The following is a 16,931-nucleotide window of genomic DNA, read 5'->3' as shown; positions in this document are numbered from 1 at the left end:
TTGAGCCTAATATAGGGGAAAATTACTATTTGCAAAATAATGTGATTCCGAGGCTTAAATTACATTCGCTTGACCAAGGACAACCTCCTTTATTACTTTTTTATTTCCTGGAGGTTTTCCCTGGAGGCTCCCCACCCAGAAAGGGTTGCCAGTTCCAGTTGCAGTAGGACCAAGGTTGCTTTTTAAGCACATGCAGCTCCGGAGGGGAACGGGCGGGGGCGAGCGGCGAGGGGAGAATAACTGCTTGGACCTGCAGAGACATCTGTTTCTCATCTCCGTTTGCTGTGGCAAAGGAGAAGAAAGTCTTTTGCAAGGGGTGGGAAAGGCACAGTTTTTTGTTGTTTTTTTTTTAAAAATCACACGCACACACTACCACAACAAAACTAAGCCAAATAAAAAAAGACAAGACATCTCAGAAGATTGCGGAGTAAATGTATTATTCTGCTGGAACGGAGCCCCCAGGGCCAGGGCGGGAGCCCAGGAGCGCGTGGGGTCTGGGCTGCGGGCTGGAGCTGCGCCCGCGAGTCCCCGGGCCCTGGGAGGGGAGGGGAGGAGAAGGGAGGAGAGGAGGGAGGGAGGGAAGGAGGCAGGGGCGGGCTGGGGTGGGGGTGAGGGGAAGGCGCCCCGTGTGCTGCCTGAGGAGCGGCGGCGGCGGGAGCAGAGGGCGGGCGGGAGAGCGGGCGCGCCTGTCATGTTCCCTCTCTCACCCTGGGGGCATCCTGCAGAACCCCTCCTCGGAAATCCACGGGGAAATGGCAAACAGGATTGACGGGTTTCACACGCTCCTCGCTAGACAGAGCCGCTCATTACCATAACCGTCTGCAGCGACGGCGGCGCAGCGCCCCAGTCGCGGCGGCGGGACCTGCCGGGACCCTCGCCCGCCGCGCACCCGCGTCCAGCGCCGAGCGGGCCGCCGCGCCGGGACCCTCGCGGGCGTGCAGCGGCGGCCGGGCGGGCGCGAGCTCCGAGCGCCCCGGCAGCAGCTCGAGTGCCGCGGCCGCCGCCTCCCGGCTGACCCCGCGGTAAGAGCCGGGCCGGGGGGCGGGGGGCGAGGGCGGCCCCCCGCGTCTGCTCGCGCCGACCGGCACCCACGCGGCCTCCCCCGCGCCCTCCGGGCTGCAGGGCTGCGCCGGGGTCATCGCGTGGACGCGCCCCCGGCCGCAGCGGGTCGGGGGCGCCCTGCGGGCCAGGGCTGCGCCGGGCGCGGAGGCGGCGCGGGCTCTTCCCGGGGCCGGCTCGCGCCGCCGGGCCTTCGCCGGGCGGGAACCGCGCGCCGAGCCGAGTCCAGGGGTGGGTGGGGACGGCCGCTCTGGTGAGCCCCCTGGGTCCTTGGCGGCCGCGTACTCTCTCCCCCTGGAGTCTGGGGGTCAGGAGGAGGGATGCCCCCGGGTCCGGACGCCGCGGCTGCGGGCAGGTGGGGAGGGAGGGATTGCGGATGGCAGGCGCGCGCGTTTGCAAGAAAACGGAATCGCTGCAGGAGCTGACACCTCTGTCCCCCGCCACGCCGCCCCCGCACTCCTCCCGGCAGCCGAGCCGCGCTGCGGGCGGCGGCGGCTCCTCTGTCCTCAGCTCACCTCCCCGGCGGGCTCAGGGCTGCCCGCCTGGTCCACGCCTCCGCCTCTCTCCTCACTTCCTTCCCTCCCGCCTGCTCGGCCCGAGCAACTTTACGGAGCTCCCGGCTGGAGCCGCAGAGGCGGGGGCCGCGGCCGCGCGGGGCCGAGGGGGGCGCGGACTGGGCGGCCGCCTACGGGAGGTGCGGGCCGCGTGCTCGCCGCCCTGGTGCCGCCGCCGCGCCGGGCGCTCCCGCAGCCGCGGGCTGCCGGTGGGCCCGGTCGGCGAGGGCGGGCATCTGCTGCAGGCTGGAGCGCGGGGCCGGGGCCAGCCTCGCCGGAGCCCTGCCAGCTGCCGTGAGTCATTTCCTTGGAATCCTACCTTTGCTGTTTATTTCCCTTAGAAGGAAACTTGGCTTAAAAAAAAAAAAAGAAGAAGAAGAAGAAGGAGGAATAATAATAGCTCTTATTCTTCAGGAGAGGCGCGCACGGCTCCAGCACCGTGGAAAGACTACTTGCCTTTGTTCCCAGACTCTTGGGGTGTTGTTTACTTTCTTCTGCGACCAGCGGCCAGCAGGGCGCCGCTCGCTGCCTTGGAAGGGCACCAGGGGCTGCGGCACCGACCCCAGCGTTGTGTCAGTGGTGGCTGCTGCCCGCCTGCAGGGGGTCAGTTCTCTAAACCGGAACCCCAGTCTTGGGCCCAGGATGGGGAGACCTGGCGCCGGGGATCGCTGTCCCCTTTAGGCCCAGCGCCCGCATGCCTAGCCCCAGGACCCTAGAGCTCTTGGCTTCTCGGAGGTGCAGCCGGGAAATGTACTTACCAGGGCAGGCAGGTGTACTTCAGGAACTGGCAGAAAAGCCACGTCTCTCAATCTAGGAGGGTTGAAGGTTTTATTCTGCCCTTTCTGCCCCTTCCACCACCGCCAAGAGATGATCAGGCTGTTGAGATCTTGTTAGGGTCAACGTGGAGGTTAGCGGCTTGGTTCCAAGCTGAGCAGGGCACTTAAGATGGGCAGCACCACAGCTGCGTTGAAAATAATCAGCCCTTTACTTCCCTGTTTTTCAGTATTGGAATCAGACCTCCAGCTGCTATAATGCTCTTAATAAAACGTTCTCTACTTTCCGGTGAGGGTGAAGAGTGGGCAAAGAATGACCCAGGAGCTCCTGTTATGTTAAAGGTGCCACTGAGTCTGCAGCTCCCCTGCTGTGTGCCAAGCAGTAGAATGGCTCTGAGCAAAGAACCAGCCCAACTCACCTAGAAACACCAAATGGTACAGAAATGCCTGTGACCCTTTGATGGAAAAGCTTGACATTTTAGTCCTCACCTTTCTGGGAAGGCTGGAGGTGTCATTCCATTACATCCACTTGGCTGACAATACAGACATGCAGGAGCCTTGGGGTAAAAGGCTAGGTAGGGCCTTTTCATTTTTCAAACCCCTGGAGCTACAAACCTCTCTTTTAACACCCTTCTTTTGAATCCCTTCTCTTCTGATGTTAAAAAAACAAACTTTATCATAAATGTACATCTTTGTGGCTGATCTAATTTTAACAGCACATAAATGTGTGGATTTAAACTTCTGAACTCAGTAGCAGAATTATACATCATAATAATTATAGTTTTTATAATCATAAATAATTATAATAAGTAAATCATACAGAGAATAATGACAGTTTGGATCTGTACATATAATACAAAAAACAATCATGGAAAGCATTGGTACTTAGTTCCGCACACTGTAATTCTTCATGAAACATTAAACTTGCCTTAAGTTGTTGATATCCAGGTGAAAGTTATAAATAGACTAGGAAGACTCAATTGCAAAACCTTCTCCCCACTCGCATATTATCCAGAGTCATTTATATTTTATTCTGACTTCATAAGTCATGTGTGGACTCAGCCTCTCCAGTTTAGGATGTTGTAGGTAAAAGTTTCCAGTTCAAAAAAGAAAAATTCATTGAAATTAGATAGCATGAAGGAGAGAAACAGCCAAGATAAAGACAGTTATGCCGAGTTTCAAGTTTCAAATGCATAATGATAGAATTTCATGCACTGGAAACAATACTATCAATAGAAACGCTAAGCTCCATAACCAAAAAACCACAACAATAAGTCATTAAAATATAAACAAACTCTTACTAACATAAAACAGCACAGGGTCCATATAATTTCTTGTGAAACAAAGGTAATTGGTGGTAGGGCTCTGCAAATGCTTCAGTTACTTAAGGGGAATGGATTTGTCAATCTGCTTCGCTTTACATGTAATCAAAGTTCAAATAGACTTCGGTCATATTCCCAGAATCCAGCACAAAAGTGAGTGTACATTTCAAGCTGGAAAATACTGTTGTAGTCAATGAGAGAGGGCTACTGACTGAGAAAAAGCTGTAATTCTTGTGCTCCTGGCAGGCAATAGGATGCCCTGATAACAACTGGCTCTTCTAACAGGTTAAGCAATTGGACCACTTCATGAAAGTCTTCCAGGGAATAAATTATCATGAGGTTGGATACCTTGCTTGTACTCTGCCGACTTTGCTGGATGATAGACAGAATGGCTTAGTTTGTTAAATCAGTGTGGTTTACATTTCTTGGTTGATGATTCAAAGAGCAAAATAAATGGCAGGTCCCACCACATCTTTTTAGAGAATTAGTTGAACCTCCTTCCTTTTTTTCTGGTCATCAGGTTTTCTAATAAGCCCTTGCTGCTACCTCTTAGGATGGCATTTTAAAAGACTCGGGATAGGTGGTTAAGCAACCCAAATCATCTGGGTCCTAATTCTAGCCACTGCCCTGGACACCTCCCTGTCAGAAGGTCTTGCTTTATTCTTCAGTGAGGTTGCAACAGAATTTAGGATATCAGAGAGAAGAAGCCTGGGTGAAGAATGGCTGCCCTGTTAGCCAAAAGGACATGTCACTTTAATGAAGCTATTTCCCCCTCCCCTGGTGTTTTTCTTCCTTTCACCTGGCGTGGGCCCTTGTTATAACATGTAGGTAATAACAGTCTCCCACTGGACACCAGGAGATTCACCCTTTCCCAAAAACATTACAAGCTGTATAATTTGGAGGAGAAGCAAGAACTAGCCCTTAGTGTATATCTGAAAGACAATCAATCTTCAGAAAGTAGGCCTGACATCACTCTTTGTGACAGCTCTCTAAGTGGCAAAGTGAGATAGTGGAGGTGTGGATCTCCTAAAGGAATTGGTGGTTAATAAGCCACTGAGGCTGCTCTGCTGTCACCACTGATCAATGGCCCCTGGATCTCTTTACCTGAGAGAAGGTATCAGACCTCCTCCCTTGAACTCACTCCTGGCCCTACCTTGAGCCTCAAGTGAAGACACGAACCTCTGCAGCAATGCCCCCCTACCACCTGAGTTGTCATGGAGGCACCCAGGGCCCATCACCCAACAGAAAGGCTCTAGTCTCCCTGTGGCTCTGGGGAATGGCGTGAACTGGAGACAAGGGCAGTGCTGGGTTGCCTCTTGGAAAGTTCCTGCCTTGTGTCTGGGCTCTGCAGTGTAAAGAGTTGTCGGCTGCCTCTGGCCCCGAAGCCCTGGCTCCTGTTTAATATTCTTCCTGCTCCGCTGATGTTGTGCTTGGCTCCTGTGGGACTGCAACTCACGGCTTGAAACTGGAGCCAATTTTCTGTCTTCATCTCGCAGTGTTTTGACTGGAGGCAGATCCAGTTCAGGCCGATCAGGGCTGGTGGAAACAACTACCAAGTGTGTCTCTGTCTGCTTCGTTTTGGGAGAAGAAAGTGGAGGGAGCCCCAGAATGGTGTAGAGGAACTGGCCCTGCAGGAAGGAGAGGAGGAGGGGGCAGCGGGCAGCGGTACAGGCGGAACCTGAGAGCATCAGTGGGGATTACTGGGAGATTCTGCCTCCCCCACGCCTTCCTTTTGATTGATTAGCAGAAAGCATCAAAGGAGACTCATGGGGGATTGACTGGAAAATTGATTTTGCCTTATTAATAGAAAGGAAGCGCTAGGGTTCGGGACTTGCCTTTTAGCAGTACATTTTCTGCGGGAAGGTCAGGAGGAAAATGTGTTTAGGAGGCAAAGCAGCTGTCTGGAAGAGGGCTGAGGGGAATCCGAGAACAATAAGAAACGGGGTTTTAAAGAACCGCCCATGAAATGCAGATTGCTGAACACAGAAGCTGAGCTAATAGCAGCAAGAGAGTTCGCTGAGGTTTCCTTTGAAAAAATAATCAAATGTTTCAGGGTGAAGGGGAGGACCGATTAGTAAAAGTTTCCCAGAGCAAAGGAATGAAAATGCCAAGGCCATCCCCCGGCATGCTCTTGATTAGGGCTGTTTTCTTTTTTTTTTTTTTTTTCCCCAGATCTGAGGCTGTCAGAGATGACTCTGGTTCTGTCCATGAATAGATTCTGCGAGCCCATTGTCTCGGAGGGAGCTGCTGAAATCGCCGGGTACCAGACACTCTGGGAGGCCGACAGCTACGGAGGCCCGAGCCCCCCAGGGCCAGCGCAGGCTCCTCTGCAGGGAGACCGTGGAGCCGGGCCCCCCCTGACAGGTATTGCCCTTGGCCCTTCCCCTGCTGCCCTCTGTGGCCAGACTGGTGGGCGGGGTGTCTGGGGCGCCCTTCAGAGCTGGGAGAGCTCCTGCCCCAGAGACTTCCAGGCTTCCTGTGCACCTCTCACAAGTGAGCCCCGGGCTCCAGGGGGAGGACCAGAGGGCCGTTTAAATGACATTCAGATTTGAGTCTCCAAGTGCTGTTGCTTCATGTGTAAGTCAGGTACCTGTATTTTTAAGAGAACCAGACCAGATTTGGAATCTGAGTTTTGAGATTTGGTTTTCTACCTTGCGGAACTGTATGGTTCCCTCAGAGCTACACAAGCCCTGGTGGGCTTGACAGTGAAATCTCCATCCCATGAGACATAAAGGAATTTGTGCTTTGGGCCAACAGCTATGTCTTCCTTTTATGAAGCACACAGTTGGCTCTGGTATTGTAGGGAGAAAAAAAAAAGAGCCCAGAATATAGAAATATGTTCTTCCTGATTATTTTTTCTTATTTTCTAAAGTAAGTTCCTTTGGATTTTTGCATAGTACTGATTGTTATATATATATATATATAATATAGAACAAGTACTCATTGCAGTCTGTTTTGCTTAAAAGGATTAAAATCTGTAGACTTTAAATATTAGACCCTGCTTTTATTCATGGTTGACATGTTACATTTTTTAGAGCAAAAAGAACTTTGGTTACCCAAAATTTTAATTTAAAATTTTTTAAATTTCAATTTTACATTTTGAAAGAAGGAATATTATACCACCGATGTGTAGATAATCATTTGTTTTCTTACCTAGAGCTAATAATATTTTTAAGTTGTTTGGTTATTAGCACTTAGAGTTAAAGATGTATAGATTTGAACAGTGGTGTTCATGAGTTCAATAGAACAATTAATTAAATACTAATAACATTTCAGAATTGTTACTCTCCTCCCCTTTATGAATTTTGCTGTTTGCCTGTAGAGTTAAGACTGAATATTTAGTAAATGCTGAAATATGTCATTTTCCTCTATAATTGCCTAGAGATCCTTGCCTAGCCTGGGTCACAGAATTCCATATGATAGCAACAATTAAGACAAATGTTTATTTTTAATCACCACATGTACAGACAAATACGTAGCCAAGTTATCTTCTAGAAGGAAATTAAAGGAAAGTATTTTGTTTGGAGAACTTCTGGCAAGCTGCATATCATTTGTCATATCTGATTTATTACCACAGGATCACATTACAGGGGAATTTCAAATCCTATAACAACATCCAAGATCACATACTTTAAGAGGAAGTATGTGGAAGAAGAGGATTTTCACCCACCACTCAGCAGCTGTAGCCATAAAGTATGTTTTTTTAATAGTAATTACTTTTATTAAGAGTTTGAGATACTTAGTAACAGTTGCTTGATCCATTTCCAGAAATTAAATTGTTGCACCCAAGCAATGAAAATGAGCCACTTCTCAGCAGAGCGGTATTAATCGGTGTCACTTTTTTGGGTCCTCTGTTATTTTTCACAAGTAGTTGAAGGAAGAGCCAGCAGGAAGCTCCTCTACCCAGAAATAACAAAATTAACATCATCCAGGGAAGGACTTTTTTACAAGTGATGTAATTTTTCCTCAAGTTTTGTGAAGGGTTACAGTTATTGCACATTTTCACGTGTGCAGAAATGCACATGTCCTTTCCGGATATGCTCCCCATCTCTGGAGCTCCAGCTCCCATGCCCGGTGCCACTTCGGTGGTGGTGGTGGTGGTTACTCAGGGCTTTTCCTGACCCCTGAAGGGTAGACTCAGTACCCCTTGAAGGTGTGCATGAATTTTAGAAGCATGAGTGCACTTCCTTGTTTAGTTTGTTAAATTTATGTTTAGTTTGTTAAAATAGATCATTGCTTCCCAAGAAAAGACCAAAGCTCACTTTTTTGCAGGTATCAGAAATCAGGAAAATGTGTCAAAGTATGAAACTGGTCATCTAAGCTTTTCAAACACCGGTTTCTTTTTCCTTATGCTTATCTTCCTTCAAAAGCTATCTGCTGATTTAATCAAGGAGGGTCTAACCCAGACCACAGTTGTCAGAAACACAGAGAGGATATTTAGGTTTTGATTCAGCTTCCTCTCTGTCTCCTCTTACCCCCTCTTCTCCTCCCCAACCCCTTCCTTTAGATATTGCTTTGACACAATGCATAAAGATGTGAGCGGGCTTTGGCAGGTGCTGGGCTTGCCCCTGCATGTGTAGTTCCTGCCTTGGGTCAGCCTCGGCTGGGTTCCTTCACAGAGCTATGGGTTGTGCTATGGGTTGGCTTCTTTTTTATGACCTGGAAGAGCTGGCCTCCAGGACACAAGCAATTTATTTCCTTTTGGTTTCTATGTTGTGGTTGTAGCAGTTTTCCAACTGCCGCTGAGTTTGTACTAGTTGTTGCACAGTGACGGCATCACACAGCTCAGGAGTAGTCCTCTCATTTCCTCTTTCTCCTGCATGGCCCCAGAAGGAAGCCTACTTTGGCCCTTCCACTGACAGATCCTTTCAAGATCTCAGCCTCCTTAATTATCGTTGTCCCTCTGTGAAGCAAGGAAAATGGAAGGACAACACTGACCAGCAGATTGCATGCTCCATGAAGGCTAGGCCAGATTATGACCCACATCACAGCATCTTTTCAGAAACATTTATTGACGTACAATATATGAGCACGTGTGTGTGCACATGTATTTGTATACACACACATTAAAGCACAGTGTTGTAAAAGGAGAGTTTAATGAGTTTCACAAAGTGAATATATCCATGTAACTTAGCATCCAGATCAAGACACAACATAACCAGTAGCCTAGAACTCCTCTTGTGTCCCCTTCACTACCTCTGTGCCCTCTAAAGAAACTGCTCTCCTTGACTGCTAGCAACAACTGTGGATTCGTGTTGCGTGTTTCAGCGTCCCCCTAGCTGGGCCCTAGATGCACAAACTGACCTGTCCCTGCTGGGGTCTGCGTTGTACTGGATTCCCTGGTGCTGGACCACCACAGTGAGTCAGGCAAGGGAGACACAGCAGCAGCATCTGCAGAGCATCTCTACTTGAACCTGGGGGCAGCAAGACCACAGCATTCCCAGACCCCGAAACTGTCAAGAAAGAAATACACTGTGATGGTGTATTTTAATGTAGTCCATTTCCTAAGCTTTCTCTTCCGTTTTTGATTTTTAGACCATCTCAGTTTTTGAAGAACGAGCCCACATCCTTTATATGTCCTTAGAGAAGCTCAAGTTTATTGATGATCCTGAAGTGTACCTCCGAAGATCTGTCCTGATAAACAATCTGATGAAAAGGATCCATGGAGAGATTATCATGCAGAATAACTGGTGTTTTCCTGCCTGTTCTTTCAATGGCACCTCTGCCCAAGAGTGGTTTATGGCTCAAGACTGTCCCTACCGGAAGCGACCACGGATGGCCAAAGAGGAGTGTGAAAAGTTTCATGCCTGCTGCTTTTACCAAGAATGTGGTGGTCACTACCTAAATTTACCCCTTTCTGTCAATGCTAATGTCGGAAGTGCCTCCTCCTCCTCTTCCTCCTCCTCCTCCTCTTCCTCTTGCTCTTCTTCTTCCTCTTCCTCCTCCTCATCTCCCTCTTCTTCTCCCGCTCTGCCTTTACCGAGTTGTTCCCACCAGGTAGATTTTGATGTAAGCAGCGCACCTATTTACAAGGCTGATGGCCAGATACCTGCCAATGAAATCTTTGTTACTAACGTCAGGTCACTAGGTGTTCAGGAAAAGGCCAAGCTAAGTGATGAGAAGGCCAGTAATGACACCAACAGGGATGATGGCCTCCTAAGCCATGAACCTGTAGGAAACGACCTTGCTTTTGAGTGCAAAGGCCAATTTTATGATTATTTTGAGACTGGATATAATGAAAAACACAATGTAAGTGAGTCTTGGAAAAAATCCTTAAGGAAAAAGGAGCCTTCACCAAGTAACAAACTGTGCTGTAGCAAAGGAAGTAAAATATGAGCCATCTTTTCACTGAAACTTTGAAGCATGCACAGCATGATCAATTAGCTCTCATAAATTTTATTTTGAATGGATTTTATAGTTTTGTACAACTGATAAAACTATGCCATGAACATGCCATGTCATTTTAATGCCTGGAGAGCAGATTGCACCAAACATCTATACAGTAGGCATCAGCGAACTACTTATAAGTGTGATTTTATCAAGAAATCAGTTGACTTAATGCTTAAAAGCATACCTTAGTTTTCTTACAGAAGAGATCAGTAGATTAGACCAGGGGACAATGTGCCCTTGTGATATTTCCATTACCCCCCAAGGAGCCTGTCACTAGCTAAGAAACTTCCACATGTTTGCCCGTTAATTAGGTAGTATTTGGTAAACAAATCGATATAACCAGCAAAGGATGTCTGCTTCTTTTATATGATACAGTATTTTTTCTGAATAAAAGATTGAAGACAGGGAGCTAGATGAAATGGCTTCATGGTGCTGTTAAGTGTATTTAACAGTCTTGTGTGACAGATGAAAATCAGACGTAATGTAATGAAACACTTGTCTGGGGTGGCGATCAATAATAATGCGGAGAGGGTGATCCCTGCCAGTTCCTGGCTTGCCTGTTGATGGAGGGGGTGAGGCTTGTGGAGAGGTGGTATACAGGGCGATTTCTGGTGCCTTACTTTATCTTAATTTTTGCCAATGTGAAAATTAAAGATAAATCAGAGTTACAGCAGGGATTTAAACAGGAAAAAAAAAACACACAGGGTGGATCAATATTGTTTGGAAACCATTAACTTCGAACTATTGCATTCAACTTTTGATTCAACATCTCTATTCTTCCTTTATTTTTGATGCCCAGTTGCTTTTGGATTTGGCATTTTTAGAAAGGGATGGAGGACGCAATAGAGAGAGCAGTTAGAAATCAGCACTTAGCTGCTTGAGCTTTTCTATGGCAACGGTCTGTTGCTGGGGTTGGGTTTTTTGGGTTTTGGATTGCTTTGTTTTGTTTCCTTGTCCAATGAAGTTCATGAACCAGTGGCATGCATCATATTTTAATCTGTTTTGCATCATTTCACTCGTTTAGATTATAAAAGCATGTGATTTTTTATATATGACTTTTGCTGTTGATTAAGAAGCACAATGTTAATAAATGATGTGGTGACCAATAAGGTTTTATCTTAAAGAATGTAAAGATTTTAGTTTCTGGAAAGTTATTTTGGAGAAATGGGACTTGGTCAGCAATAGAGCTATTGTGTATTTGGTAAACATTTTTCCCAATGATTTCTTTAATTTGTACATTTACAAAGAGTGTTTAGAGTGCCCCTCTGACCATCCTTCCTTCCACTCCAGCCAGCTCCTCCTGCTAAACTGTACTGCAGTTTCCAAGGTTGCTAATTGACTTGGGCCTCTTTAAAAAGTATTTCACAGGAACTAAATGCCAAACGGAGGAAATAAATTAAGTCCTCCCAGTTTCTCCAAGATAAAGCTTTTTTTATTATTGCTATTAATATTAAATATAGGTCTCATTCATACAGTGTATGAGTAGGATCATCATTTGGACAATGTCCACAAGGACCAATTTTTAAAATACGTTCTTGTGTTATGGCTGAATAGTCTAGTAATGTTTTGTCCTTTATTTTCAATATTAGATAAACATTTGATGTTGAAAACTTAGATGATAGATGCTTGTATATGAATGTATTGTAATAAAGTGAGGTTTTCTTGATATATATTTATTAAAATGATGAAAATTCATTAAGATTTTCTTATTTTAATGATTATTGACTATGTTTCTCTTTTCCATTGCTCTTTTTCCTTTAAAAAAAACTTGAAATGTCTAGAAACTATAGTGGGCAGTGGCCGTACATGAGTTTTCAAAATGAAAAAGTACTTTGGGAGGTCACTCTGACAGGTGTTTTATAATGGTCCTAGTTTATGGGTTTTGTTTTCTGTGGATTAAGAACAAATGTTAATAAGTGATGTGGTTGGTGACTGAAACGGTTTTATCTTAAATAATGTGAAGATTTTGGTTTTTGTAAAGTTTCTGAAAAAAAATAACCTAGCATGAAGCTATAAATACTGAATCCTAGCTGATTCCCTTAGGAAATGTCAAATTGTCAAGGTGACCCATTAAGTAAGTAGTCAAAACAGTTACAGATTATAGTTTAGTAGTTTCCCATACAATTCTGTATTAAAGTTATTCTTAGAGGCTAATAACTTATTTGATAAAAAGGGAAAGCTAGTTGGGAGCGAATTAATTTGCAAATGTAACATTCTTATGAGTGTAATACATTACAGAGATTGAAATATGAATGAAAAGATTTACCCTTTTGCTTTTTAAAAGAATTACCAGATACCGGTTTTCTTGATGGCCAGAGCTATACAGTGGCAGCGTCGGTGATTTTCACAGCACTCACTTGAGCTGCTGGCTTGTGCAGCTGCTCAACAGAACCCGCCAGAGCTTCTTTGCAGGATGAGTGCTGCCTTTGAGTCCAGTAGCACTAAAATTTGTAATTTTTAGTGATCAAGCTTTTGTTTGTAGGACATTACCAGCATACAAAAAGAAATACTCTTTATTTTCCCCCCACACACAAAAAATGTTTCCCTAAACACCCAACCAACTAACAAAATTTTCCTGTTGTTGGTATGAGAGCATTAGGGCCTGGTATGTGCCTACATTGTCATTTCTACTCAGAAGATGCTAAGTTAGGTTTTCCCAGAATGGCCAAGGCACCCCTTTATTGTAAGTTAGGTGTATTAACTGGTTTCTCTAATTATATCCTCCGAGAGTGGAAAAGCTAAGACTGCCCTCCTCCACCCCACGCTGCTGAAGACCCACCTGGAATGAGCACCTTTTCTCATTGCTCTGCTTTGCTTTAAGGAAAACCTTACAAAGCAGAATCCAGACCTTTAAAAGTGAAATGAGGGGAAGTCTTCACTTAAGAAAATGGCCCAGCTCCCCAAGAATACCTTTAATTGCTAATCCTTTAGGCATCTAGGTGCATGTCATAAACTTAATCATTAACCTTTGCCTCTGGTCCTTCTTCAAAGTTGGCAGAAGTCGGTCTGGCACAGGTACTTTAAAAGAGGGAAGGTACCATCCTCATATGCTTTCAGTCATGGAATCCTGTTCTGTACTTCACCTTGAAGGGTCCTGAGGACAGGATTGCAGGAATGGGGATGTGGGAGGAAGTAAAAAAGTCAGAACTGGCAGAGGAGACTGACAATCAGTCACTTTAGGGTAAAGCATCTTTGGCATGGTCTTTTAAGACAATAGAAATTGAGAACATTTTACGTTCTCCTTTGTTAAGTAAATGCTGAAGCAAGTGAATGAACTTACTTATTTTTAGAAATCATAGTTAACTCCATCAAAGCACGGCTACCCGCCCCTCCAATCATGGACTTGTAACTCAACCCCACTTGGTTACTTCCTCTCCGTGTATCAAGAGAGCCAAGAACAACTTGCAGAAGATACAGGTGTTGAGAGATGTCAACTTCACAGTCAATAAAAGACAAAGATACAAGGATTCATATGCAACGCAGCTAGGGTTTTATATCCCTCCAAAAAATTGTGAGCAGAAAATGGTTTTGAAAATAATTAGTTCTTCAAATCCATTTTTATGACAGCCTCTTAAATTTGAAGTCATTTTATTCATAGCAAGGTGATCACATCCCTGCCAATTTTACCAGGCCTTTTCAAAACCAAGGTTCTGCAGGGCATTAACACTGATGGTTTAAACTAGATGCAGAACTGTCCCATGAAAGAATGAAATCAATATTGGATTAATAGAGACAATGTATGTTTTCTAGTAACTCATTTTAAGATTGCTCTGTTTTGATTCTGTGGTTTAAAAAATAAATATGACAAGGATCTTTTAAGTAATGACACGATGCCTCCATTACTTTCTTAGAGTTACAGTGCGTACATGCGAGGTATATTCTGTTCACATAGCTAGAACTTCTCCATTTTATGTGATATAGCTACATGACCTGGGGTGAAAACAGTTGCTAGTTAGAGATTATTTCCAGCCCTGTGTACAAGCTGTATTGGAGCTGGGAGTACTCACTTAGGGAAGTACTTGCAAAGATGTGAGTTATGAACACTTGAATCTCGCATCCTGCCATAAAGTGCATCAGCAAGTGAGTTTAATAAAACATGCTGTTTAAAATAGTCTGTAATTTCCTGTTTCTGCATTTCCCTTCAGTATCTGTGACAGGCTGAAGAAGGATGACTAAACGGAGGGAATTTACACAAGCAAGTCTGGTGGTGTTTGCAAACCATCACCACGAACTTCATCTTCTTTGGTAAACAATTCTCTGGTGGGCTGTCTATGGTTGTTTTTTTTTCCTTGGTGTTGGTCCAATTTGTTAATTTTGAAAATGCAAACTACTTATTCATAGCCTGGAAACACCTGCTTTTGACCACAGTGAAACTGATAGAATGTATGGTGAGGAATTAGTCATTTCTCATGAAAGTTCCCATGCTTCTCAACCCCATTTTTGTAACTGTTCCCTTGATTTAAAATTATAAAGTCTTACAAAAAGCCATTATCCTAGGGGGAAGAGCATACACAGAAAAGAACTTGCAGAGGCATAAACTGTGATCTTGCTTCCTGACAAGATCCGAAGACAACGGGCAAGTAGCAATGTCTGGGAGAGGGGAACCTAGCCCACCTACCCTGAGACCAGGCTGCCCAGGCTGACTCGGCCTTCTTCGGCAGACACTGCCTCCAGCCAGGTCATTCCACGGGAGCCCCGGAGTCCCAGCATCAGGTATGCGATCATCCACGTCCCCTCTGAATGGTCAGATTGCACACAAACCCAGCCCAGACACTTCAAGACACAAGTGCTTTTTCTGCAGGTGCCTTCTGAGGCGATCGCAATGAGCCAAGCTCAGATGTGACATGGACCCTTGTATCCTGGCAATCAGGAAGTGAGCAGATCCCTCTGAAATGCACCTGGAACAGCACTCAGCCATCTGTACCATCCTCCAAAGTCAGAAAACTCCTGTGTGCACGGTAAGGAAAAGATAGAAAACAGGTTACAAGGCAAGGGATTTCAGCAGCAGGGTGATCTCTGATGGAGCAGAGTGGAAGACATCTGAGGAACACAGTGCTCCATATGCACTGCAGAGTGAGTTCACTTTCTTTTGAGGAAAAGCCTAAAAATTAGAAAGGAAAGAAGAGAGGGGATTGTTTTTGTTTGTTTCTTGGTCAAACCTTTTTATGAAGACAGGTAAAACCATTTCAGGGACTAAAGGATTTCCTTTAGGTTTTTTTTGCAGGAAGAGAGAAATGGCTTGTCTGCCCTTTCTGGGAGCTGGAAGCATTTCTCATCATTATTCTTCAAGTCCTTAGATGCTGCGCTTTACAATAAAGTCACCAAAGTGTCTTTGGGAGTAGGTACAGGCATCAGTCCAAGGTGCCTCTCCCTTGTTCAGGTCAGGCACAGCCGTTGTGCATTTCTCATGAGACTGGAATACAGCAGAGGGTTAAGAGTGTGGGATTTGGAGTTGCACTGCCTGGTTATGAATCCCAGCTCTGCCGCTGTAGCTGGGTAACCAGAGCCTGGGCCAGCAAGCCCCTTTCCTTCCTGGTGCCTCGATTTCCTTGTTTGTAAATTGGGGTGGTTCACCATACCCACCTCCCAAGGCTCTCAGGATTAAAGGCTTTAATATTGGGGAAGTGAACTGACCTTGTCTGGGTTCACTTCGTGAGTTTACAGTAACAGTGAGCTTCCCTGACTTCTCTGATGTCCCCATGTGGCCTGAAGGCTAGATCTGAGAGTGCCACATCCTCCTTCTGTGGAAATGTTCAGCCTCCTGGGTTCTGTTTAGTGAGCTTAATAGCAAACAGGGCATTGGTATCAAACCAGGACACCTAGGACCCCTTGAATACCTATGAATGTAGTCCCTGGTATCCCTGAGATATTTAATATTTTGAAAAGTTTCCTGGAAATCATAAAATATCCTGAAAGTGGTTTCATAGGCTAACCCACGTCAGATTTCCTTACCTGTTCTTGGAGTTGTATCAGCTCCAGGTTAACGCAGCACAAATTGAGAAGAACCTGTGACTGGGAAAATGAAAGCATTATCCTTAAATGCAATTTATTTCACAGACAGAATATTTTAGAACATTGTCTATCTGAAGGGAGTAAGAGGCATCCCCTATAAGTGAAAGTTTGAAAATCACTACCCACTGACTCATCCCCAGGCTTTGCCGAAGTTCAAGTTTATTCAATTACTGTGTGAATGATTCTCATAGGTATAGTTTTTGCTCAGAAAAAATGTAGTATTGAGTACATAAATATGGATAATATAGACCAAACATTATTCCTAGAGTTCCTATATCTGATCATGGAGGCTAAAGCAGTAACTTTAAAGGCATGGCCTATCATAAAATAGCTAGCATACAGTTCTCACGTGTAAGATCTAAGTTTAAAAAGCAAATGAACTAGGAGATGGTTATCCCTACTACAAAATCTCATCCCTTTTGATGTCGCCTTTGAATTTGGAGTCCAACAGATGGCTTCAAAATAAAGAGTCCATTTAAAGAATTACATTTCCATCTCAACTTTTAAGAGTGTATATTCTTCCATAAGGTGAGGTACACCTGTAGTGATGTTTGCTGATTGGCAGGTCTGAACTGAGAACAACACTGATCACAGGGCTTGAAGATGAGAAATAGCCACCAGAGTGTAATGAAAGAAAATGCAGTGTTGTGCTGTGATGGTTCCAGGACTTCTCTGCAGCAGGTTCTCCTCCCACTCTACCAGCCTCTAGGATTGCTTGACTGGCACCAACAGTTGCCAGTTAAGCCAGTTGAAACAGGTCCTGGGAGGCCAGGACACTGAAGCATGCCCAGGGAGATCAGGCTGGCCATCTCCAGATGCTC

At 45.4% G+C, this 16,931-nt stretch overlaps 1 protein-coding gene across 3 annotated transcripts; it reads left to right on the top strand.

Annotated features, from left to right (window-relative positions):
- The first annotated feature begins 715 nt into the window (after positions 1-715).
- Positions 716-16,593, top strand: SERTAD4 (SERTA domain containing 4). Of its 3 annotated transcripts, XR_008999396.1 has the most exons (5): positions 1,390-1,907; positions 5,881-6,072; positions 7,286-7,401; positions 9,244-14,811; positions 14,900-16,593. XR_008999396.1 is itself a non-coding variant. In XM_036912440.2 (4 exons), the coding sequence occupies exons 2-4, from the start codon at positions 5,898-5,900 to the stop codon at positions 10,042-10,044; spliced, it is 1,092 nt and encodes a 363-aa protein (XP_036768335.1). In that variant the 5' UTR covers positions 716-1,022; positions 5,881-5,897; the 3' UTR covers positions 10,045-16,593. The 3 variants fall into 3 exon arrangements, 2 of the variants coding, with proteins under 2 accessions (XP_036768335.1, XP_036768333.2); XM_036912440.2 differs by lacking the exon at positions 1,390-1,907 and adding an exon at positions 716-1,022 and having other exon boundaries at positions 9,244-16,593; XM_036912438.2 differs by having other exon boundaries at positions 9,244-16,593.
- The last annotated feature ends 338 nt before the right edge of the window (positions 16,594-16,931 follow it).

This window comes from Manis pentadactyla, chromosome 9 (assembly GCF_030020395.1).
Source record: "Manis pentadactyla isolate mManPen7 chromosome 9, mManPen7.hap1, whole genome shotgun sequence".
In the NCBI taxonomy this organism is placed as follows: domain Eukaryota; kingdom Metazoa; phylum Chordata; class Mammalia; order Pholidota; family Manidae; genus Manis; species Manis pentadactyla.
The sequence above is the reverse complement of the archived record's forward strand: the minus strand, read 5'-3'. Positions and strand labels throughout refer to the sequence as shown.

Bases quoted from the DNA above. Each gene is read 5' to 3' on its own strand.
- SERTAD4 (XM_036912438.2), top strand. From the start codon at position 1,436: ATGGCAGGCGCGCGCGTTTGCAAGAAAACGGAATCGCTGCAGGAGCTG. The intron at 6,073-7,285 runs GTATTGCCCTTG...TTATTACCACAG, and splicing joins AGCCGGGCCCCCCCTGACAG to GATCACATTACAGGGGAATT. The intron at 7,402-9,243 runs GTATGTTTTTTT...TTTGATTTTTAG, and splicing joins TCAGCAGCTGTAGCCATAAA to ACCATCTCAGTTTTTGAAGA.